The sequence below is a fragment of the Vicia villosa genome, linkage group LG3 (genome assembly GCF_029867415.1).
Source record: "Vicia villosa cultivar HV-30 ecotype Madison, WI linkage group LG3, Vvil1.0, whole genome shotgun sequence".
NCBI lineage: Eukaryota > Viridiplantae > Streptophyta > Magnoliopsida > Fabales > Fabaceae > Vicia > Vicia villosa.
In genome coordinates, this window is record NC_081182.1 from 80,353,890 (window position 1) to 80,379,895 (window position 26,006).

The 26,006-nt window shown below is 35.6% G+C and overlaps 2 protein-coding genes across 3 annotated transcripts; both read left to right on the forward strand.

Moving 5' to 3' along the window:
• Positions 1–14,295: 14,295 nt before the first annotated feature.
• LOC131656181 (transcription factor TGA3-like) lies at positions 14,296–16,602 on the forward strand. 2 transcript variants are annotated; one of them, XM_058925941.1, is made up of 7 exons: positions 14,296–14,636; positions 14,710–14,775; positions 15,090–15,149; positions 15,231–15,308; positions 15,407–15,476; positions 15,567–15,838; positions 15,914–16,602. In XM_058925941.1, exons 1-7 carry the CDS (start codon positions 14,511–14,513, stop codon positions 16,313–16,315), a joined length of 1,074 nt encoding a protein of 357 aa, XP_058781924.1. In that variant the 5' UTR covers positions 14,296–14,510; the 3' UTR covers positions 16,316–16,602. The 2 variants fall into 2 exon arrangements, with proteins under 2 accessions (XP_058781924.1, XP_058781925.1); XM_058925942.1 differs by having other exon boundaries at positions 15,413–15,476.
• A 5,349-nt stretch (positions 16,603–21,951) lies between these two features.
• Positions 21,952–25,128, forward strand: LOC131656182 (uncharacterized). The gene is made up of 5 exons (XM_058925943.1): positions 21,952–22,326; positions 22,554–22,628; positions 23,981–24,120; positions 24,414–24,551; positions 24,759–25,128. Exons 1-5 carry the CDS (start codon positions 22,074–22,076, stop codon positions 24,963–24,965), a joined length of 813 nt encoding a protein of 270 aa, XP_058781926.1. The 5' UTR covers positions 21,952–22,073; the 3' UTR covers positions 24,966–25,128.
• The last annotated feature ends 878 nt before the right edge of the window (positions 25,129–26,006 follow it).

The following is a 26,006-nucleotide window of genomic DNA, read 5'->3' on the forward strand; positions in this document are numbered from 1 at the left end:
GGGCCTTAAATCACGTGGATAAGTTAAATATTAAGGTCCATTTGAGAAATAATCAAGATTGCTCAATGTTGGCTTCATGTACTTTCTCCAAAATTGGTCAACTTCAACAATTCACAGCTCTCTCAATTTTTATTGTATGGGAGAGTTCTAGGACTTTTTGGAAATCTCAAAGAGTCCTTTAAACACTCCTTTTGGTTTCATCTTCATTGAAGCTTCCATTCTCAAATTATGAGCTTTGACCCAAAAGGTGTTTTTGTTGACTTTTTTGGAGGACCTATAATTTTTTGCACCATATCTCTCAAATGAAGAATTTCTGGCCTTGGCTTGTGAGAGACAAAGTTATAGAGAATCCAATTTCCTTAAGAATAGGCTTTGGTTGGGAAATTTTTGATACTCCATGTGAAAGTTATGACCAGTCAAAGTTGAGTTGACTTTCTCCTATAAAAACCCTAATTTGAACTTTTTGAATTTGTTCATTTCTGAGTTTTTATTAATGGATCATGATCAAACTTTGATCAAATGATGAATATAACCTCAAATACTTGATGTTGACCAGAAGTCTTGAAGTTTGACTGTATTTTGGCTATAGTTGACTTTTAGGTCAAACTATTCGACTGTGGGTCATCTGAGCCATTGAGTGAGCAATCCTTGGAACTGAAGCATGACTTTTGACATGGAGATGCTTTGAGACATATGAGATACCTTGAGATCCATTTGAGGCCTTAGAGATTCAAAATCCTTTGATAAGTGCAAACCCTAGTTTTGAATAGGAGAGGGTGCTTTTGAGAAAACCCTTGAACCTTGAGTCATTGAAAATGAAATGAAGAGGGCAAATTTTGGGGTATGACACTTCCTAAAAGGCCAAGTGGAGTAAAAGGGTTCTAATGGTTCTCGGCTTCTCGGACACTTAGGTTGAACGTAACGATGTCTTTCTAATTTACTTGGTCAACAAAGATTACTTTCAAAGAGGCCTCCACTGAGTGGTGGATCTCAAATTGATTTTTTTCAGGATTACTCCCTCAAGATCAAAATAACTTTACAACACATCCTATCATAAGTTCTCCCAAGTCTGAGTTAGGACTTATCTCACCATACAAGTATCTTTAATACACCCACAAATAACAAGTATTCACATAACAAGCATAACAACAATAATAACAATAACATATTGTTGGCTGGAGATTTCGTTTGAAGAAAATATTCTTTGAAGGATTAAAGTTCAAGGAAGAATGGTTACTGATGACCATTTCGAGAAATAAAATGGCTACTGATGGCCATGTTCGAGGATGTTGTTTAAGTTGAAACAAAGATAATAAGTATTGGAGCTAGTTCGAAGTAAATTATCTTTAAGACTTAAGTGTTTTTATGAAATACGAATGGTACTGAAGCTTGGCGTGTTTTCGTAGCATTCTCGGTTCTGATCATGTTGCCACGTATCGAAAGAGGATTCAGGCGGGAGGATTTGAATTTTGAAAGAGTCTGTGTAACCGAATAAGGACAGATGGCGCCCCAGGGATTCGAAACGTATGCATGTGAGCAACGTGGCATCATGTTAGTGTAGGATCGTTAGGGTCGAAATTAGTATAAATAAGGGTCTTAATGTTAGGATTCCGTGTGTTCATTTTGTACAAATCCCTCACAAATTACTCAAGTATCAAGCGTTAAGAGAACGAGTTCACTGAGAAATGTACGTATGACACCACCATCTTAAATACGTTTGTATTCATCTTTATGCAAGTATCTTTTCAATATTTTTCTATCTTTCGTTACATTCCAGCCATTTACATTCTTGCAACTTTATCTTTCGTTTAAACTTATTTTGAAGTTTTTACTTTCTGCAAGTTACATTCTTGTACTTTAAATTTCTTGCAAGTTTATCTTTACTTTATCTTTCGCCAGAGTTATATTTACGTGTATAACAAGGTGATTGTTAGTCTTTACATTTTGTCTATTTATTTCTAATATCGAAGACCAAGTAATCAACCAATATGAACCAATTCATCACAAATAACAACCTTTTTGACTATGTCCTAGGATCAATCTAGTCGATCCTGCGAGTAACCAAAGTATATTCTATAGTTTGGAAGACTAGCGGTTGTTTACCGGAAATCACCGTAAACACACACACACACACACACACACACACACATATATATAAAACAAAGATAGGCTCAACCCTCTTAGAGATAATTTAGTATCTCTAGTGGAGTCCCCACTTTTCTATAGCGGTGAAAAATTGAGACCTATGCCATTGAGTTGACCCAGCTTGTATTTTAGTGATAGTCTCCACCGCACTTTATTGTTTCCAAAGGAAATGAGAAAAGAACGAAGTAAAACCCAAAGAAGTTTTTAAATAAAAACTAATAAAATAAACAGGGATCTTAGGTTCGGGGGTTGGTTATACAATGGGAAGGTATTAACATCCCTCACATATGTAATACTCTACAGGAACCTCTTTGAAAATTTATATTATTGTTTTGTTGTTATTGTTTTGTGAAATAGTGTGGGATGGTGAGAATTTTTTTTTTATGCTCGACAAGATATCGCATCTTGTGCCTACATACTCCTTTTGTGTAATAGGGAAGTGTGAGAATTTTTAGTTCCCCTAAAAGGAAAATAAAGAGCCAAAGTGGCAAAAGTCTTTTTGATTGTTGGGCTTTAACAATACACAACAGGTTTTTAAAATGCTAAGCTTTAACAATACAAAGCAAGTTTTTTAAAGGAGTCAATCTTTAACAATACAAGGCAAATGTAACATGTTAAGCTTTAACAATACAAATCATGGTTGATTTTAAAATGGTTGAGTTTTAAGAATACAAAATCAGATTTAAAACAAGGGGAGGTGCTAAACTTTAACAATACAAAGTACAAAGTAAAAGAGAAGAAAAAGAGGGTGAGTACCTTGACAATTTTAGTCAATACTATCCCATTCCTTTGGATTACAAGCAATAGCAATGAGGAATCATACATCTCAAGCAAGCATCCATGGTAATCTCAAGCATTGTATGTGAGACATGTTATGCGTATCATGGATACAATCAAAGTATGTTAAGTGTAGACAAAGATATCAATGTGTCATACCCTAATTTTGACCCCCTGAGATGTCACATCTCTAGAAACTTCATCAACTCAACACAAGTACCCAGAGCAGTCACTTGTTTACCAAGTACTCAGTCTGGGGTGTCCAAGGACAAGAAGTTCAGGCAAAGGATCAATCAATAATAAAATGATCTTCAATACAATCATAGGACTTAAAGTGATTCATCCATCCACCTATGATGATCAGACATCAGTCATTAGGACTCAGGCTTGCTCAGGTCACCAAACTGGGGTTTTGAGCCTATTAAGGACTAAAATCAGGGCCCACATCTGGGAAACCCTAAAAAGCTCCAGGGCATCACTCAAAGTGTTTAATCATATTCAAATGATCCCTATGTAAATATCCAATGGGAATTGTACTTCAATTCAGAGGCCACAGTCATCAATTTCATCTGGCCTACAATTATGGTTTTTTTGACTTAATTCACCTGGACAGTTGACTTTTGATCAGGACATGGTTCCACAACTCAAACCATGGCTCAAGATCCTATATTACCTCAATATGTTCCACTCATATCATTCATTTGAGGAGGATAGCTTGATTCATCTGAAGTCTCTAGAAATTGCAAATCATTTGAAAAAGTCAACTGTACAAACCACCTTTGACTTTTTGGGTTTTTAGTCAACCATGAACTTTTGAAGATTGAAATCATCAATATATGTTTATTGAAGTAATTTGACCAAGAAAATCAATCAAGAATAAAAAAGTCAAAGATTGACTTTTCATACTTAGAAATTTTTCTAAGTGTTTTAAGGTCTTTTTTTCAAAACTTTGGAAGGGAATTTCTAAAAATTTCAAGTTCAAACTGAAAAAAAACTTTCAACATCAAAGTTGTAGATTTTGGTCCAATGAACAACTTTGTCACATATAATTTTTTGGCTAAAAATCAACCATTGAAGAGATATGGAGCTTCAAAGTTGCTGCATGACCAAGAATGGTGAAAAAAACCCTAGTTTTCTTCAAACTTTATGGGTCATTTTCACTAACTTCCCTAAGGATTTTGAGAAAACACAAAACATATGGATTGAATTACATGTCAAGGGCTTTCCAAATTGTTCTCAACCTCCTCCAAATTCATTTTGAGCTAGAAGCTATGATTGATCAAAGTAAGGCCCATGAAGTGAATAAGAGATAGGATGGAATCAATTACATCATTGCACAAATATTTGAGAATATTCCAAAAAAACCAAAACATGTGATTATGTAATGATTACATTTTGAGAATTTATGGTCAAGTGGTGATTCACCAAAGGAATCTTCTCCCAACCAATTGTAGCTCATTTCTGCATCAAATTTTTCCCCTAAGATCAAGCAAAACCGATGGCTAGGGAGTGGTATCAAAGAGCTCATCATTGCATATGGATTTTTCTCACATTTCTTCATAACCAAGAAATCAAATAACTTCACTAAGCAAGCTCACTTACTTCAATTACTCTGAGTACTTTTGCCTATAAATAGAAGTGTCATCCTCAGTATTCAACACACCAAAGCAACCAAAAATCTTGCTTTCTCCTTCTCTCCCTCATACTTAGGTTTTTCAAAGGTTCTTTGACAAAAAGACTCGGATTCTTCAAACCAGAGCTCTTCCTTTGAAAGTAATTATTCAAACACTTCAAGGGGGTTATTTAGGAGTGATTCAAACACCTGGAACACTTCTGTACGTGGAGGATTATCATCATCACCTCTCACTTGGAGCCACATCAGTTGAGGTCGAGCAAGAAGTTCTGGGGAGTTCTAACTCAAGCTAAGCATCTCAACATCTTCCTGGAGGATCGTTGCAGCAACTCTGTAACACACTTTGATCAAAGCTTGATCTCCATTTCAGAGGTAAGTTTCACAAACTTCAAACTCTATGATTTATGCTTCATAAATAAAAACTTGTTATACCAACAAGTTTCTACACCAGAGAGGATAATTAACCCTCAGTCAATTGCATCATATCATGCATATAGCGTATTTCATGTTAATCTTCAGTTTTAGGGTTCTTAGTGTTCATGCGTGTGAATTTTGATTTACACTGAAAATAAATGAAATTAAAGAATACCATCATAATCCTCGTCTAAAAATAAGCAAGTTTGATGTTTACATCATCCAAATTGGTTGAGAAACCAGAGAGTTAGAAATTCAAATTCTTCGAAGCTTGAGGTTGAAGATGAAGATGGTGGTGGTGCCATTTTCAAACATTCAGGGACAATTTTAATATATTTTTAATGCAAGGCGTACAAATAACGAATACATCTTTATAGCCCAGTTGGTAATGTGAGTTTGTGTGAAGCGCGTGCCCAAGGTCTGGGGTTCGAATCCCCCTCGCCCCAGACCTTTTGATTTTATTTTTTTTCATTCCTATACACTTGTTTAAACACATGGATTGAACTGGAGCCACTACTATGTCACCAAGCGCGCGTTGGTTGGTTGGTGTGTGTTTTGAGCAGTGACTTCAAGGGCGTGAGTTCAAGCCTTGGTGGAGACAAAACCTATTTTTTTACCACTTTTCTCATTTTATTTCTTCACAACTTTAACTATTTAATTCACTTATTAAATTAAATCATTTTCTTTTGATTTCTCACACACTTTTCATTTAATATATCTATTTTATGAATAACCAAAAAAATCATAAAAATATTATTTATTTGATACATTTTTATTAGGTTTAAAATGAAATATTTTTTTAAGTATTTTAAAATACTTTAAATATAGTTTTCATTTGATTTTCAAAATCTAATCTCTTGTAAATATTTTTGTGATAAAACCCTAATCATTTATGTCTTAATTAGTTATAGACTTTGTCTTTACCTTGATTAAGTTGACTTTTGTCAAAATCCAAAACTGTTTTCAATCTCTAAATTAAACAGACGATCAAGGTTTTCAAACAACAAAACCTTGCATCCTCCAGCAAATCATCTTCAACTGTTTTTCATAAACAGTAAATCAATCTCAATGGGCCTCTAATAGAGTGTAAGACCCAACACATTTTCTTTTTATAGTTTTCAAATCCTCTTTTAACAGAAAATTCCTCATCTGTTTTCAAAACTTTCTTCTCGGTATTGAAGGGCATTATTCCCGGTGAAACTCTTCATATACCTATGTGACCTAGTGTCCATCTTCACTTCTTCTGTTTTCAAAAACAATTCAACTGTTTTCAATCAAACTTTCAATCTGTTTTCAAAACAATTTCGAATCCATTTCACATGGGCCTCTCTTTGAGTCTAAGACCCAACCCCTTTTGTACATACATCTTTCAAAGGCCTTCACTTCATCTAGGTTAGGCTTTACAGTTTTCAATTTACAGCTTTCATTTAAATTCCAGTCAAATATAAACTGTACATACATTGTTTAGAACTCCGTTTGAGAAAAACCTTAGGATAAATAAACTGTATATATATTATAGGACTATGGCCTAGGATTGAGAATGTCTTCCCGGTGAAGGCTCTTTCCTAATTAGAATTCTTTAGTTCAACCTCAAGATGAATTATTCACGGTGAAACATCTTGAAAAAAGCCTTAGAACAAAAATAAGGCACATCCACCCATGAGGAATTATTCCCGGTGAAACCTCTTACCCATTTGCTTAGAGCCAAACTAAGTTCAAAACCAACATATCTTTCTCTTGTGCTATAACAAGGACCCTCGATGACCCTCGATTAGCCTCCTCTTCGGATTACAATACAAGGACCCACATGCTTCTTAAAAGCATATTCACAGCTTTCTCTTGAGCTTCTATACAAGGACCCATCAGGTTTCTTATAAACATAGGAACAGGTCTTTAGTCACCTTTTAGCCTACCCCGGTGAGATTCTTCTATTCTTCAAACCAGGCTTCAAATAAGCCAAGTATGTCTCAATCTCAGTGTTGAGTTCACATTTTGGAAAGAGAGACATGGACAGTCTCTGTCACCCATATCTTCAATCTCAGTAAGTCTTCTCCTTAGTAGAGTCAAGATTCCACATCTGGAATTTCCTCAGTCATGTCAGCCTTAATCTTGGGCTTTAAACAAGAAGTATAAATCAATCCTTTCATCCCTTTCATATCAATGGAGTGCCTCCAATCATTCCTTCATAATCCAAATCCCCTGGAAAGGGTTAGCTTCCAAATCAATCTTTCATAATCCAAAATTTCCTGGAAAGGGTCAGCCTCCAAAATCATTCCTTCATTTCATAAAATTCCCTGGAAAGGGTTAGCTTCCAAATCAATCTTTCATAATCCAAAATTCCTTGGAAAGGGTCAGCCTCCAAAATCATTCCTTCATTTCATAAAATTCCCTGGAAAGGGTTAGCTTCCAAATCAATCTTTCATAATCCAAAATTCCCTGGAAAGAGTTAGCTTCCAAAATCTTTCCTTCATGAGTCAAAATCCCCTGGAAAGGGTTAGCCTCCATCATCCATCATTCAAACCCTCAAAACTCCCTGGTAGAGTCAACCCTGGGTCAGTCCCAATCACTCAAACAAATTCCCTAGTAAGGTCAACCTTCAACTCTGGGCTTTCATTCATCAATCTCTGCTTAATAAAAGCAAATTCCTCAGTAGGGTCAACATTCAACCTCTGCACAACAGAGTAACCCTCCGTAGAGTTAGCCTCAACCTTGGGCTTTGTACAAGGCATATATTTTCCCTTTAAGTCAAAAGATCCCAAACTGGTAGATCTTCCCCTATTCAGAGTCAGCCACAACCTTGGGGTTTGTACAAGGCAGATAATAGAGTCTCCATAGTGAGTCCTTCCCCATTAAGATTAGCCACAACCTTGGGCTTTGTACAAGGCATATAAACATCATTTCCTGTGTCAAAAGATTCATAACCCTTGGGATCTTTTCCCCACTGAGTCTGCCACAACCTTGGGCTTTGTACAAAACAATGTCTCCTTAGATATAGTCAGCCACAATTATGGGCTTTGTACAGAACACCAAATAAATCTTTCAAATAAAACAAACACTCTCCAGCTAGAGTCAGCCACAGTTCTGGGCTTCATACAGATCACCAAATTTCTTCAGCCAAAGTCAATCCCCAGTGGAGTCATCTCCCAGGGTCAATCAAAACTCTTTTAAGCCTCAAGCTTGGGCCTCATACAAGCCATAAACATTCAGATCTTTCATACAGTAGATAGACATGATTTATCTCTACAAAGAGATATTTCTCCTATTTCACCACATTTAAAAATACAAACATTTTCATTTCAATTTCAAAATATTCTCCCATTTAGGATTTTGAAAGGCATGCTCTGAGGAACACACACCCAGACTTGTTTCCTTTCCCTAAACTGGTTGAGAATTTTTCTTTCATTCAAGAGACTGCGACTAGCATACTTGCACACACACAAGTAAGGTCCTTCTCTTATGAAACGAACCCCAGCTTTTCTGTCACTTCAAATGTTTGTGGTGGAATAGTAGAAATACCTCTCTGTAAAGATGACTTCATGTCTCTTTTCTGTAAACGGAGATTTAATTCAAGCTTCAACCTTGAGCTTCTAACAAGGCACCCAAAATCAATTCATTTCCCTAATTAGTTCCTCGAACTACAAAAAGCTCTGACTTCACTTAGAGATATGTAGGCATGAGATTCACAAGGAATCTCAGCGAGCTAATCAAAAACCAAAAACAGTCAATTTATCTGTCTTTCAATTCAATTCTTTCTCCTGACACAAAGGAGAAACTTTTCCAATTAAGCAGCAACACAAACACATAGACACATAGAAGGTTCCCGTAGAGTACTACGGATATGTAGGGTGCTTAAAACCTTCCCTATGTATAACCGACCTACCAGACTCCATAACATCTGATTAGGTGAAATCCCCACACCTAGAAAACTCTTAGGGTTTATTTGAGATCTTTTTCCCCTTCCTCCTCATAGGATAATTAAAAAGTTTGTGTGCTATCGTAGGAAGAACTGAATTAAAATTCATCCCACGAGGGCGCCTCTCTCCTTCCAAATTTCGCGTGAAGGGTCCGGCGTGCCGTCCTCCCAAGTGAAACAGGGAGGTAAAAAAACCACACCACATAATGCACACAAACAAACTCAAGTATAGGGGTTATGAAAAATAAAGAACATACCTCAAGGTCAATCATATCATGTATGTATGAGTATGATGTATATGATCAAATGGATAAGTATATAGACAAGTATCTCATGTATGTATGGTTAATCAACACATACACACACACATATAAATAAATAAATAAATATATATATATATATATATATATATATATATATAAAGAATTATTTGAAAATATTTGAGAAAAGACCCTTTAAAAGGTATAAAAATTACTAGTTTTAATTTAATTAAAAAAATGATCTAATAAATAATATTTTTGGGATTTTAAATTATATTCTAAAAATATATAATATAAATGAGAAGTTTGTAAAAAATTAGGCAAAAATAAATTAATTTGATAGGTTAAACAATTAGGTGAAGTTGTAAAGAAAATGATGAAAATTAGTGGTAAAAAATAAGCTTTTGTGGCCAAAGGGTCTTGAACCCAGACCCTATGCTTCACACGTAAAAAGAATAACCTTTGGGCCATGCGCCAGTGGTGACTAAACAATGCAATCAGTTTAAAAAATATCAAAACAAGTGAGTGAACACAAAAAAGAAAATAATTCAAAAGGTCTGTGGCGAGGGGGATTTGAACCCCAGGCCTAAGGCTCAAAGGTGACAATAAGGCGCGCGCTCTACCACTAGGGTGGCTATACATCCGTTTTATTAAAACACAAATCATTAAATATATTTTAAACAATGTTTTAAAAATCAGATTTCCATCTTCATCATCAACCTCAAGTTAGCCATGGAATTCAAATACAATTTTGTTCAAAACTCAACCAATCACAAGACTTTAAACATGAAACTTGTGTAGATTTTTATCACGAGTTCAAATATGTATATTCATCAATTTACTTCAACTGTGGTTCATGAATTGTCTAGAAAACACTATGAGTCCTAATATTTCAAAATCAAATGAAATGATATTCATCAATGATAAATGGAAGGTGATTTAGGGCTATCGATCCTTACATCCTAACAAACATAATAGAATCGATAATTTTCAAAAAGGATGCTCAAATGATAGAGTTCAAAAGTGCATAAATCTTACCAATTGGAGAAGGACTAATGCCTCTTGTATCACTTACAAAAGTGATGTGATGATTTGAAAAGCTTCATGGGACCTTCCTGAAGCTAATGGAATTATTGGTTTGCTTTGAGAGTGCCTAAATTACTCTGCTCGATTCAAGTTGCAAGTGCTTAAAGTTGAAAATGAAGAATGTGGTAAGAGCTATTACAGATGCCAAGTGAGGGTTTGGATAGCTTCTATGTGGTGTATGAAAGGTGTTTGAATGCTTAGGTTGCACAAAACATGGCTAGAATTCAAGATTCTCAAGTTTGTGCAAGTGGAGAAAAATGAAGTTTTGAATGAGGGGGTGACTTGGAGATTTCTGGTGTGCTTGATTTCGGAGGCAAGGGCCTCTATTTGTAGGTAAGATTTGTGAGTTTTGGGAGAAAAATCATACAAATGGTTGTCTCTAACTCAAGTTGACTTTGTTTGCTTCATGGTGAAGTAAACTTGGAAGTTATGGTTCCAATGGCTTTGGCATGCTTTGTACAAGACAATAGGGAAGCTCTTCTGAGTTTTAGGAGGTTGCTTGTTGGTTTTGTGAAGCTTTGTGATCAGAACCAACAAGGTATGGGCTCAAGATTAAAGTTGTTGTGATTAAAGCTTCTTTACTAGAATGAAAGTCATGGCTTTATGCTTGAAATGGAAAGGATCAATAGATAATGATCAAATCAATTGGGCAATGATTCATAAACTTGTGTAATCTTTTGATTAGAGGAGGGTTTGCAAGAAGAGGACCTAAAAAGAAGGATTTGGTAGGTTTTCAAGGTTTTGGCTCCAAGAACATTTCATGAAGATGACCTATTGTTCAAGTTTGAAAGGCCAATTTCATCTCTTCGAATCTCTTAGCTTACACATGCTATGAATAAGTTCTTGTACTTTTTGGAAAGTCCAAACTATCCTCTACAACTTTCATGTTTGGAGTTTTTCTAAACTCAAAAGGGATCATTATTGAAAATGGCCTCAAAGTCAAGCAATATTTAGGATCAAAACTGCCTTGTAGATTTCACTAAGTGTTTTCAATTGAGACATCAACTTCATGGCTTCATAACTCAAAATTCTTCCACCTTTTGGGAATTCATCCTCAAGGACAAAAATTTTGTATGGAGTTTGCTCTTTAATTTTATCTTTGGAGCATGAAAAATGGTGACTTGGTGAAAAATTTACAAGCTTCCAAAGTTGAGTACTTGGTCATGCAAAATCTCCATAACTTAAAATTCCATAAACCCTAATTTTGACTTTTGGAACTTTTGATTGATTTTCTTGATTTAACTTTATCAAATGACTTCAATAATCATATTTTCATGATCCTTGACCTTAGAAGTCCATAGTTGACCAAAAAGCCAAAAGCCAAAGTTGATCATTACATAGTTAACTTTTGCCAGTTGAATTGTAAACTTTCCTATATCAATTTAATTAAGCTCTTCTAGCCAAATGAATGATATGAGTGGGATATAATGAAGTAATTGAGATCCTTGAATCATGTTTTGAGCCATAAGACTATGCTTTGACTAAAAGTCAACTTCCCAAAGAATTAGGTGCAAACCTTAATTGGTGTACTTGATGAATTTGAAAGTCGATGATCTTGATTTGAAGCATTCTTGAGATTGAATACTGATGAGGGTAAATACTTGAGCATATGAGAAGCTTGAGTCTCTTTGACAGTCTTAAAACCCTAATTGTATGAGCTTTCTTTTTTATCAATCACTTGTCTTGTGGAACAAGCAAACACTTTTTTTTTTGTATTTTTGAGGTTAGCAAATGATGCATGAATGATTTTGTATGAGATGAATGATGATGATGATGATGATCACACTCTTTTAGATTCAATGCAAATGAAGTGGGATCTTATGGTCAAAAATTAGGGTATGATAGGTAGCATTGAAAGAATATTTAAATTTGTGTCACTCCCTGCTGGCCATATTCCCCTCCTTATAAGTCGAAGTTGCACTTCATCCTTTATCCAATCTGTGTGCAATCATTCTTAGAACAAATACATTATGAATAGGCAAACTGAAGGAAAATACGCTAAGGGCTTTCAAAACTTACCAAAGATAACTTTGCTATCTTCCTAGGAACGAGTCTCTATTAGAAATTGAATGTCAATGAGGCACAGCTAGCATTTCCAATCTATCTGATATGTGGGGGTACCTCCTCCAAAGTAACCCAGATCATTCATGAATCTCATTAGCCATTTCTTTTGTTACAAATCTCCTGCAGTGAGGTCCTCCTCTTTATATACATACACAAGTGACTCTGAGTCTAGTACTTGGGGAACAAATCATCGCATCTTCCCTCCACTTCGTCTCTAATAACGCAAACTGTAGCATGAGCTTCCAGACGAATATGGGTGACCATAAAGAACTAACCTTCAAAAGGATGCAGCTCAGGAAGAGACCCTAAGTCACGCATCATCGGCTATAAATAAATTAACCTTTGATATGTGTTCAAGTCGCAGGGCCATAGTGACATCAAAAGAGATTAAAGAAATATGTCACATAAGACTTTCCTTTCATATATTCACACCAATATTAATAGACCTTCACATATGTCTAGCTTGCAGGATGAAGTTGTGAAGGAGCCATTATCAACTGCTTCAGAACTCATGTCTCAAAGGAAGTGAAAGGTAGGTAAAGACACTAAATTGAGAATGTGCATTCGTTAAAGGGAATGTCATAATCACCATACTTAGTGCATATCCTTTCCTCCTCAGTAGGAGTTAAGGCGTCCCAATCAGATAATGGGCCAACTTCAAGGAAGGTTCCATCGAGACTTCCATTTCTGGAAAAAAACAGAAATGGTGGAAGAGTAGATAAAATCCATCCAAGAAGATGGATCATTCTTCTGGGATTTTTACCTATAATGCACTAACTTTTCAAATGTAGGGAAGTGAACTGTCAAAAAAAGGTAGATGACTGCTAAATAGAGAAAATAACTCAAAGACAAGCAACATTGTCTCTTCAAGAACTATAATCTAGCATGCAAAAAGGAGTGGACTCTATCAAACATGTGAAATCAATCGCATGCAACACTCGAGTGTTTTAGCTCCCAAGAGTCGTAACGATGACAATTGCGAAAAGACGTTTGAAGTATGGAGCATTAAATGCGCGAATTCCCAAGAAATTAAAACTTTTCTCTTCTAAAAGTGAACAAGAGGGTGGTCGGCATCTGAGGCTAAATGCGACAAATTCTCGCCCCGCTACAGATAAGCAAGGGCTTGGGGGCAACTGTTCTGGGCCGACCATATGGACCTCGACCAACCATCATGAAGAAGCCACGATCCATCCAGAATCTTCTCAACACACGAGGACTCTCCTCCTGATAATCACAAAGGATCTCAATTGCATTCACATCCAATGATTCTCCGCAATTTACTACTAACAAATAATGAGTTTGTTATTCTCTCTCTAGTATATAGAGAGAAGACGTCAAATTCAGGTGACTAGTATCAAACACAATTTCAATTCACTCTTTTTCCTCACATACTGATTTGAACGTTAGAGTGTTAACATTGCAGGTTATCCCAATCTCTACCGTACTGGAAGCTCAGATTCACCATCACCTCGAATCCTGACTCCATTTATGGTTCTAGAACGGAACAACATGTAAACCTAATTTTTTAAACTAAATTTTAAAAATAAAATCTAATTCTCTTTACATTATAATATCTTTAAATTTGCAATATTAAATTTGAAAAAGACAAAATTAGTTATCATATTTTAAATTTAAAATACTAAATTATTATTTCACATAATTAAAATACTAAGTTGTCCCTTTCATTAAATTTTAAAGATCAACATATTCTAAAATATTGATAACTTACCATACACGTAAGTCTTGGTCAAGACAAGAAATGAATCACTATCACTTCAAGTAAAGAAGAACATGTGATCGATGTGGATTTAGTACTTTCTTCTATATAACCTTTTCATTTTCTTAATGCACTACCCTTTATTTTATTTCTAATGCTTTTGCACTCACTTACTATTTCTCATGAAGTGGGAACATAACAAAGTTTGCAAGTTGTCTCTTCAAAACCTATTTTTATAAAAGCAAAAAGTTGTGAAGTTATATCCACTGTCCCCATTACTATATATTTCCCTTGTCATCTTTAGTCTCAACATTGCTTTTATTGTTTGTTTGCATGTGACAAGAAAATAATTAACATTAATCCAAACCAACTAAGCAAGCTAGTGAGTTTCTCAATTATAAATATTCAATTCTCATCATCACTCACAAGGGTCTTTCATCTATAGTCTTACCAAGTTTTGAGGTTACAAATTCTTTCAAGCAAGAAAATTCTTCTTTTGACATGGACATATACGAGCCATTCCAGCAAGTTAGCATGTGGGGTGATAACTTTAAAGTTGAAGGTGGTTTGAATTCAATTGCTTCTTCACCAATGTTAATGGTGAACACTAGTACCATAGAGAACAAGGTGAGTAAAGTTAGCATCATTTAAGCTTGAGACTAGATTGAATAACAATCTTATGAAAATTTGAACTTTGTAGAGTGAATATGTTCCTCATGAACCAAGAGAGCCTTCTGGAGCTGATCAAGAGACTACAGATCATAAGGTAAGTGAATTTCGTCTAGACATGAATTGTGACCAGAGTCGTTTTTAAGGGCGTGTAAAGTGGAGTACCGCATAAAGTCTAAAATTTATTACAGTTAAACTTTATATGACTCCATAAAATATTTGTCACAGTTAAATTATAGTTAGATAGATACTCTGTTTAACTGTGACTAATATACCCAGGGCCTCCAAAGTATTGAGACGGCTCTGATTATGACATACTGATTTTTGTTCAATTTTTTTTTTGGTAAGAAAGATGTAACACAAAACATGAATGATTTTGAGATGTTTGTTTGTTTCTGACATTATGTGTAGGTGCTAAGACGGCTCGCTCAGAATCGAGAGGCTGCTAGGAAAAGTCGATTGCGCAAAAAGGTACTATAAATTTACTTCTAGGACAGTATATATAGATGAAAGTAGTTGTAACTTGTAACTGATTAATAAAGATATTTGTAGGCTTATGTTCAACAATTAGAAACAAGCAGATTGAAGCTCATGCAACTAGAGTTGGAGATTGGAAGAGCAAGAAAGCAGGTGAATCAAAACTATAAATAAATTTATCATCTTAACTTATGCTTTGAAATGTGATTTTATTTGTTATTTATAAGCATATGCTAAAATTTCAACTCTAGTTGCAGGGTATGTGCACTGGAAACTCATTAGATACAAGTTTTATGGGATCATCTGAAACAATAAATCCAGGTATGTGATTCTTGATATCAATTTCAAGCTTCCTTAATTTTGTTTATTTTTGTTACACTTTTTAAGTGGTGATTGTTTTGAGTAAAGCAGGAATTGTCGCGTTTGAAATCGAATATGGAAATTGGGTGGACGAGAGTCATAGGCGTAACAATGAGCTCAGAAGTGTGTTTCAAGCTAACGCGCCCGAAGTGCAGCTCAGTCAAGCTGTTCGGAGTGTCTTGGATCATTACGCGGATCTTTTTCGAATGAAAGCAGACGCTGCGAAGGCTGATGTCCTTTATTTAATCTCGGGCGTATGGAAAGCATCGGCCGAACGCCTTTTCTTATGGATCGGAGGATCACGCCCATCACAGCTTCTAAATGTACTAATCTGATTGTACTAAAGACTTAGATTAAAAAATCGATTATTAAACTTTTTCTTCATCTTCTTTCTACAGATAATCGTGCCACAGCTCGAGCTATTGACCGATCCACAAATGGCTGGCATAAAAAAGCTTTGCCTGTGTTCTCAGCAAGCTGAAGATGCTCTTTCGCAAGGACTCGATAAACTCCAGCAGAGTCTTGTACAAGATATGTCAGTTGATCCATTCAGTGCAGTAAATCATGGAATGCAAATGGCTTTAGCTATAGGAAAATTTGAAGCGCTAGAAGGTTTCGTAATCCAGGCAGATCACCTTAGGCAGCAAACTTTGATACACATGTCGCGAATTCTGACCACTCACCAAGCTGCTAGAGGCTTGATTGCTCTCGGGGAATACTTTCATCGTCTTCAAACTCTTTGTTCTATTTGGACTTCTCGTCCTCGCAACTCCATGATATCGCCGAAGATTAGTCCTTAGAGGAAGTGTTCAGGAATATAATCTGCTATGTGGTTTGTAGAACAGTTTTTCGAGTTTTGAATGAATATATGATATGTCTATAGATAAAACTTAATGCTATGTAGCAAGTAACAAGAGGGGGAAAAAAACTATGTGATTTGGTGCTATTTAGTTTAGAGTATGCTTGTACATATTATATATTGAATTGAAAGGGATTTCATCTATGTTTTAGGTGTCTTTTGAAACATAGATGTTAACGATCCATTATTATACATTTTGACTTATTTGAAAATTTGAGTTCAATATTGTGAATGAAGAGGGAAATAAATCATTTCAAATTTTGAGTTTTATATGACAAATTATTGGTTGATTGTTTTTATAAAAAGTACACAAATAAACTTGACATCAAAGTCTATAAATTGAAAAATGCAAAATTGTAAATTTGAAACAAAACTCCATTGGTGTACTGAAATAGTCTATTGTCGCCACCACAATATTGCCATTATCATTCTTCTCAAGATGGTTTGTTGCATTCTTTTGTAGCTTTCTCTTGCCGCAACACCCAAGGTAACAACTCTTTGGTGTTTTTGACTAAGATTGTCAGCATCAAGAGATCTTGCATAAGATCATAAGAGAATAACAAAATCATAAAACACAATATCGAAATTAAGACCTTAAAAACATATATAATTAATTTTATAATATGAAAAGAGAAGGTAAAAACTATAATATGATAAGAGACATCATCAAAATATACTAAAACAGATAATGATATTATATATTTAAAGTAGTTTTTTACATTTACTAACTACGACTGAGGTGTCTATTTTCTAAATTTTAAATTTTAAGAATGCACATTAGGTTCTCTCAAAATTCTTGATAAAAATGAGTTTCTAGGTTCTAGATGATTGTTTAGAGATTGATCAATTATGTCACTTGATTGATTCATTCCTTCACTTTCTCTAGGTTTCTCGTTCTTCAACAAAAAGACACAAAAATGATTCAAGAGATGTGATTCCTCACACTTTTTTCGAGATCTTCTCTCATGAGTGACACATACTCTCTCTCTCTCTCTCTCTCTCTCTCTCTCTCTCTCTCTCTCTCTCTCTCTTCAACAAAAAGACACAACAATGATTCAAGAGATGTGATTCCTCACACTTTTTTCAAGATCTTCTCTCATGAGTGACACATACACTCTCTCTCTCTCTCTCTCTCTCTCTCTCTCTCTCTCTCATTTACAAAAAATACAGATGAATACTTATGAAAGAGGATAGACACGCTCTCTCAAGATTGTTACAAATAAAAGAAACAATCAACCTGAATCAAAGATTGGAAATAAGTGAAAGAGGTCATGATTCAAGTCATGTGTACCTCATGATTTGAATCAAAAGGAGCTGTAATTCGACTCACACTCTACTTTGATTCGACTCAAATGAGACAGAGTCAAATCTCAACTTTTATGAGACTTCCTGATTCGAGTCACACTTATGTATGATTTGAATCATATGTCCTTACAGCCTTGATTTATTATAACTTGTGATTCAAGCAATACTCAATATATTAATACCCAACCAATTTCTAGGCTAAAAAAGGTGACAAAAACATGAATACAATAACTTAACTAATGAATAAAGAAGTTTCTCAAATGTACAAAGACTAAATATATATATATATATAAACAAAGCGAACGAATAGGAGTATAATTTATTATTCCAAATGAATTACAACAACAATGTAAATAAATTCATATAGTGGAGAAAGTACAAACACACGATAAATCAAATAATGCATTATACATGCAAATAGACAAACAATAAAAACTAAAATGATGCCAACGATGATTGTAATTTCACTATTGGCCCTTGTAGAATTCGATCGTAGGTTAGAAGAAAAATTCCCGCATCTCCTATAAGTAGACCATCAATCACACCTCAATTAATCGGGGCGAGTATCCATACCAAAATCAGAGAGGAACGAGGTTTTGGCTTTAGAATATACGCAATCGTCAGCAAGCTACGTCTTCAACGAGGCCGACTGTCCTATGTTGCTCTTCGGTTACGAAGACCCATAGACATCGGAAGAAGACCATCGCCTTGTTGGATCGATGAAGATCAAGCCAGCTACACTGACGCTCCAGTTAACTAAAGAAGATAGGATATAAAATAGGACACTGTATCCTTACCTTTGCTACTATTACTTAGATACTCTATAAAGTTGTTGCATAGTTTTTATAATTGATATATTAATTGTTAAATGTTGCTACTACAAAGAATGTTGTGTGTTCCATGCAGGAAAGTGTGACTCTTTCTTTGAAGACATAATTCACGTTTAAGGAGCACTCTTCTTAATGTAGTTGGCGCACCCCCTCATATCTATCCATTCTAAGTGTGTTATATGGTGGGGCCCAAAGACATCCACCTTGATCCGAGTTATTCCTTGAGGGTAGGATGATGATCCTAATCTTGGTTAGGGAATGGTCCTCTATGATATGGAGAACATCACAATGATATGACCACACCTTGTCGGGTCTAGACCCCACCTCGAGGAAAACAAACACACATTGATTCAGTGAATGCTAACCACAACAAACAAATACACATTGGATCAGTAAACGCTCATTATAGCGAGCAAACACAATAACCAAACATGATGGCTAACAATATCTAATGCGCTAAACCGCGAATTACAAGAGATTTTTATCAAGCAAGTTCAAAAGGAACTTCAAAGTACTTCAACATAGCGAAGCACCTCTTTTCCTCCTGAAGAAAACCCACAAGGGTTCTCACACCCAAAGCAGGTGCAGTGGTGCCAACTTAAAGCCCACCGATGCATGTCAGTGTTGCCCCTAGAGCAGACAAATGTTACATTGCAGGGCTCACAAACAAAATTTGGTGCTACAATAACTTGCAAACAACTAGAAATGAAACACAACAATACTATAGTGAAGCCAAATACAGGTTTCAAAGTTAAATAATGCATGACTCACTGAGGTGAAATACTTTATTAATATATATTTCAATTACATTCAAGGCATGATGGCCTAGAAAATATTAGAGGCATACGAAAAAGCAATAGAAAGAAAAATAAGAGAAATCAAGTTGCAGCGCCCATAACTGAAGTGCTCGGATTCCCCTTTGGGGTCCCCTCGGGAGCATCAATGAAGGGGTCAAATGCTAACATACATTAAATAGCAACACAATAGTAGAAAACATAAATACTTCATTGATTGAAATTGAACTTGCAAAAACATAATAGAAAAATTACAGAATTAAAAACAGAACCTAAAACTAGAAGATAAACTAAACTAAACTAAGATGATTATGGGTTAATTTGTTTTGGTAAATAGAAGTTAAGACGTAAGCTGCCCAAAAATCTAAGTGTCTCTCACTTACCCATCCAAGTGTCTCTCTCATTGGAAGGTTTGCCATGTGCCCAAAAATCTACAGTGCCAACGGCGACAAGAGAGAACAAAGAAGATGCCTGATATATGTTGTAATTGACCTCAGCGAGGAACTCCGTCTTCTCTGCCTCAGATAAGTTTTGGAGGAAGGACATGTCCTCCGCTGATACGACAATAGTAGCTGCCTTAGGAGTACGGGAAAGCCAAGATGGAAGAATGGATGGCATCCGCATAAAGGGGGTTACCTCTCCCGAAGTAGCCTCCATGTTCAAACGGGCCCATTTGGGAGAGCCCTCTTCTAGGGGAATATTGATTGGGATCCTGGCTCCTCTTTGCTGAGATTGGGGATAAGGCATATCCTCCACAATCAGAATGATTGTAGCGTTATAAGTTGGTTGACACTAGGGGTAGCAGTAGGGGTCTCGATGGATGAGAGGGAAGTATTGGTAGGAGCAGGAGCAATGATCTTAGGAGTAGTCACTACAAACTAGCTAGTAGGGCCATTCTTTATACCTTAGGCATTATAATGATCGTAGAACATCTTTAACTTGTCCATGCTCTCTGAAACATACAATCACACATATAGAAAAAAGCAATAGGACTTCGTCTTCACCAAAAATCTCTTTCCTCTCCTCACGGATGACCGCACTCAAGATAGCATAAGTGTCAGTCTGTTTCTTCCTCACCTCAAAAGAAGGCACCTTACCATGGACAAACCCTTCTTTATAACCAAGCTCTTGAAACCATGAATGCAGGTTTTCCTTCATCGTTGCCTCTTCGGAGGAAAGAAGACGTGGTTTGACGCAATAGAAATAGATGTCGTGGTGGAAATGAGACAAGGACCAATACTTCAAGAACATGCCTTTACACAAGCAATAAAAGCCTAAAAAAAATTGCCCTAATTCCGGGTGAAGTGGTCATACAAGGGTATAACTTTATGGCCCACGCGATCATGAGCAACGGGAGGGATATGAGAATCAGGGGATACCCTCATTCCTACAACAGAAGAAGTATCACTGTTAGAGTTACTTATTAGGTAACAATATTGTCACTCATCCTGACTAGTAAACAAGAAATGCTGAAGAAAAAGTGTGAGTTAAGGATGATATATGATTATAGGAAAGTGAAGAAGCAAAGTAAATAAAGGAAGGTAGAAATTTTGATCAAAAAGCTACAATCGGTGATGAAGCCTTTCTGGAAGGAAGAAGAGAAAATATTCGTTCATAAAAGTGAGTTTGAATAAACTTGAATGCCAGGAGTGTGAAAAGTTTTCCAGCGATCAACTTCCCCTATTTATAACCAGAGGAAAGGGAACAATCTAAGGTGGTGATGGCAGGGAATATGGAATCAACGACTGAATTTCTATCTAGGGATACACCCAAACTCAAGTGTACTCAAGTGCACTCTAAGTTGCGTCATACCCTAACTTGTCGCGTCAACCTACATGTTAGAAGAAAGCAGTGAAATGTTTCAATGATGGAAATAGATTTAATGCGCTTGTTTCCCACTACTTTCCCATCAGACTCCCAGCATTCAGTTCTGGCTCACATCGGACAACATCCTTGGTGGCAGGCCAAAATCACTAAAGGCTTCCCTGACTCCTTCAATGGCTGGCAAAGCCTTGGAGGTAATTATTCTGAACGAGCCAAATGCCAAAATAAATAAGGCCCAATTCACTTCAAATTCACTCGATTTGATCCAAAGTATAAAATCAATTCGCACGAAAAGCAAGATACATTCTCTAATCTCCACTTTTCACTATACTCATCTTGAATATTTAATTCACTTGAGCGTTGGAGTGCTGACCTTGCAGGTTCACCCCCGTACCACCGTATCAGAAATCAACATCATTGACTCAAGATATTCAGTTCACCAACTACATCCAATTCTGATTTCAAGACAAAACAAAATCAACTCACTCGAAATCAAAATATTTATCGGTGCATTACCAAAGACATCTAAATCAATGTTAAATGATATCAATTACTTGACTTAAATCCAACTGTTAAGATCAATAATTACTTGACATAGTTGATGTAGAGAATATCTTTTCTAAAACCAAACCCTAAAAAACCTAAATGTATGTGAGCTATTTTGGAAGAAGCGTATGGGCATAACGGTCATACTTACTGTGCCGAAAAAGAATCCACAAATTTCCCGGGGAAAATAGAAAAATCCCTACTATCATTCATCAAAAAATGACAAAAATATAATCAAAATTTCCTCTTGAAGAAAAACCTACAAAAATAAATAAAATAAAAATCCAAAAAATAAAAGATTCCGTCAGATTCATGTTTGTTTGGTTATCACTGAAGGCCAAAAATATCTCTTCTCTTCGATTCACATCAATTTCAGAGCTTCGAAAATCAGAGTCAAAATATGAGCAATTTGAGAACCCTATGCAAACCTCACACAGTGTTCTCCTTTATCAACTGCAGACACCAATTTCGATTCAGAGCTTCGTTTTGGAACCCTAATTGCAAACCCCTTTTGCAATCACCTTGGTTGTATTCCACATGGCTTGTTTCTTCGGGTTCAAGCAGACCCATGCCACGGTTTCGGCTTAATCAGAAGAGAACTGTGGCGAAAGCAACCAATTGGGATCAACAAAGGACCCCGTATGAAACTCTTGGTAAAGTTTGCTCCTTTTTTGAAAAATTGGTAATTTTCTCAGAAATTCGCTAGTATGATTGTAATTTATCTGTTCATGGTTTAGAGACTTGCTATTTGAATGATGGGTCAAGCTGAAAATAAGAAATGAATGTGTTTGGGTTTCTCACTGAATGATGTGTTGCTAGGAAATTTTTGGGATAATTGTTTTGTTTTGAATGTTGTTCAATTTGTATGCTGGAATAACAGAATTGGAAGGAGATGCTGACGACGAGAAGATAAAGATTGCTTATAGACGTTTGGCCAAATTTTATCATCCAGATGGTATGTATATTAATCTCAGCTACTTGTTTTATTTTTAGTGTCTTATGAAGTTATGAATGTTATTTTTCAAATTCTGATTGTGATTGCCTCATTCCACATTTGACTATGATCTTAAGCCAATCATATCTAGCAGAGATATTGTGTTTTATTCATATAAGATGAAGCTAAGCAGCTGCAACTGCTTCGCGGTTTGCATTTTGTTTTGAATGTTAGTCTGCTAGAACATGTAAGATCTTTTGTTTTTCTACATTAGTGTGTTCCTACAAAAGAAGTTTTGGCGTGCAATTGTTTCTCCAACCGTGTGCCATACAACTTAGTGCGTATTTGGACAGAACAATTTCAAAGTGGTGCAACGGAATGTTGTAAGTTGTAGTCAGAGTTATTAATCCCGGATAGCGTAGCGGAGCGGAGCGGGCGACTCCCAAAAGTGGGAATAGCGGGATCCCGGATAGCGGAATAACTTTTTGTATACTAATAATTATATAATAACCTATAAAACATGTCATTTAATACTAAACTAATTTCACAACACTCATAAAATATTTGTAAAATCTAATGTCAAACAAAGAACAATGCTTAATCATTCAAAACATAAAGATTCAAATTCAAACTTAGTACTATGATATGAAAATTCAAGCAAAGATAGAAATCATGTAGCATCATCAAAATATTCCTCAACATCTTCATCTTCTTCAACATCTTCCTCCAATTCCTCATCTTCAACATCTTCTTCAACCTTTTCTACCACCACTTGTTGTGCAATTGTTGCTCTTGATGGCCTTGTTGCTTGTCGTCGTGCCATTGTCCTCCTAGTGTAGATTAAAGGCTCATTAGCCCCACTAGCATCGTCAAATTAATACTTCAAATTATTGTATTTTAGAGCGTAAATGAAGGAACGGTGGCTGAGTTTGGTCTAGGGCACGAGCTCGCAGAAACAAATGAAGAGAAGAAAAAAACATTTTCTTGTTTTAAAAATTTTAAAATGAGGGGTAATTTGGTAATTTTTCCCAGAAAAAAGTTTTTTAAAAAATAATGGATCGGAGCCGCTCTGCTCGGGAACGACCCGGGAACGCGGCTGTAGTGGGCGCTTTACCATCTCCGCCACTCTGCATCTCGTGCGGGTGAGGGCCGCGCCGCTATAGTGGCCGTCTCGGCCGGGAATGACATCTCTGGTTGTAGTTATTGAGAAGTTAACTCTTGGAGCTTGGAACCATCATGCATTCTGTACATTCCACCGCATTTCAAAACATACCATTAGCTGTGATATGGTTCTTCTGTGATAGTGTCTTTTATTCAAAGATGAATATAGACTCTCAATACGTAATAATTTTTATTTTACTTCGTTCTTAAAGTCTATGATGGAAGAGGGACACTCGAGGAAGGTGAAACAGCGGAAGCTAGGTTCATCAAGATTCAAGCTGCTTATGAGTTGCTTATAGATGCAGAGAGACGAAAACAATATGACATGGATAATCGGGTCAACCCTATGAAGGTATTATTTTATTTGTGGTTATCAGCGGTTGATTATGTACTTCTTTATCAAATTACATAGGAACTTAGCATTCTATTTTGCAAATTTATTGTTACATTTCCCCCGAGTTCGGAACTTGTTATATGAGATTTCATGTGTGAATCATAATATGCTGTGATTATTACTAGTATCAACTATGAAGCCTGAGTAACCAAAGTAATGGAAATACCTTCAAGCATTGTTTTCTTCTCGTTATAATCAGATTAGACCTTTTTTTTCTTTCTTATTTTAGATTGACGTGTTATGTCCTGCAGGCATCTCAAGCATGGATGGAGTGGCTTATGAAAAAACGAAAAGCTTTTAGTCAACGGGGTGATATGGCAATTGCTGCTTGGGCCGAGCAGCAACAGCGTGAGTTGAATGTTCGCGTACGTCAACTTTCTCGCTCAAAGGTATTGTGGATTGCTTGAATATGTCTTCAACCTACAGAGTCTTAAATGATAGTATCAACCTGGTTTTCTTCATACAAATACAGTTATTTATATTAAGTTGTTGATACATATTAGTTTCCACTTCCATTTCTGCGTGAATTCAAAGAATGCAAAGTTCCATTTTTTTTCTTCCCTGCATCTGATTAGAAGTATTTTGTGAAATCTCAGATCGATGCAGATGAAGCAAGGAAGATTTTAGCAAGAGAAAAGAAGGCTTTAGCTGAACATTACAGCAGTACCCTTAAAAGGCACACACTTGTACTGAAGAAAAGAGATCTAATGCGCAAAAAGGCTGATGGAGAAATGAAGAAGACTATAAGTCAGCTCTTAGCCGCAGAAGGTCTTGAGCTTGAAGATAGTGATGAGGAATTATAGTGAACATGGGACTGGTTTCTACTTACCAGTTGTTAATATGTAATCCATTACATAATGTCTCCCTCCATGGATCTGATTATTCTTTAATTATTAATATACAGAAAGTATATATGCATATATTTTGTTACTTTCATACTAAATTAAATGAGAATTTATCTTTTCAGTGAGGGTCATTTGGATTGAGAAACTGAAATAGTTAATAATTTTAATTTAGTTCTAATTTCACAAGTTATTTAAAAATTCAAATAACATTAATTATTATTTTATCAACTTATCTTCACCAAATTCGTCGTGTTCTTTCTCACTCTCCTACCATTTATATACAGTACTGTTAGAATATTAATGAGTGGAATGGGAAATGAAAAATTCATTCATTGGACAATTATGACATCTTTTGAAACTTTTTATGTAGAGGTATTCTTTTTGACATAAAGCATTTTGATACTCCATTTGGTATTGGTATTAGTTTTTTTACACTAGAAATTTTATTTTTCAAAAGTAAAATTTAAATTTGAATTAATAATTGGGAATTACTTTTTATCCGGTCCATTTTGTCCATAAGGTGAGGGTTAACACAAAAACGTTATCAAATTCATATTAATTATTAACCATTGGATAAGGCATCGAGGGATAGCTGCAGAAAGAGACAGTAGGTGATCCATTTTCTTTGGAGATATATTTTCAAACACATACAATACACAAAAAGATGTTGCAAGGAAGACATATCTCGTTTATGTCACAACCTAATTCAAAAATGCATCCAAAAATGTATTTCCGTAATTTAAAGACATTTGTGACTTTTCAAAGTGGTAAACTAGTAATCCGGGGTAATCCACTTCATAATTTTCAGTTGTTAGCAATACTAGCCTCCTCACTAGTCTTATTTAAAACTCTGCATCATAACATCATACAAATAATAATGATATAGGTGAATTGATAAAAACATGCAATTTGATTGTTGTATAAAACTATATAAAAAAATAAATAAATAATAGTATGCTTTGTTTGGCAGCTAGTCAGTGAACATTTTCTGTTTTGAGC

Bases quoted from the DNA above. Each gene is read 5' to 3' on its own strand.
- LOC131656182 (XM_058925943.1), top strand. From the start codon at position 22,074: ATGAGCAATTTGAGAACCCTATGCAAACCTCACACAGTGTTCTCCTTT. The intron at 22,629-23,980 runs GTATGTATATTA...TCGTTCTTAAAG, and splicing joins CAAATTTTATCATCCAGATG to TCTATGATGGAAGAGGGACA. The intron at 24,552-24,758 runs GTATTGTGGATT...GTGAAATCTCAG, and splicing joins GTCAACTTTCTCGCTCAAAG to ATCGATGCAGATGAAGCAAG.
- LOC131656181 (XM_058925941.1), top strand. From the start codon at position 14,511: ATGGACATATACGAGCCATTCCAGCAAGTTAGCATGTGGGGTGATAAC. The intron at 14,637-14,709 runs GTGAGTAAAGTT...TGAACTTTGTAG, and splicing joins CTAGTACCATAGAGAACAAG to AGTGAATATGTTCCTCATGA. The intron at 14,776-15,089 runs GTAAGTGAATTT...CATTATGTGTAG, and splicing joins AAGAGACTACAGATCATAAG to GTGCTAAGACGGCTCGCTCA.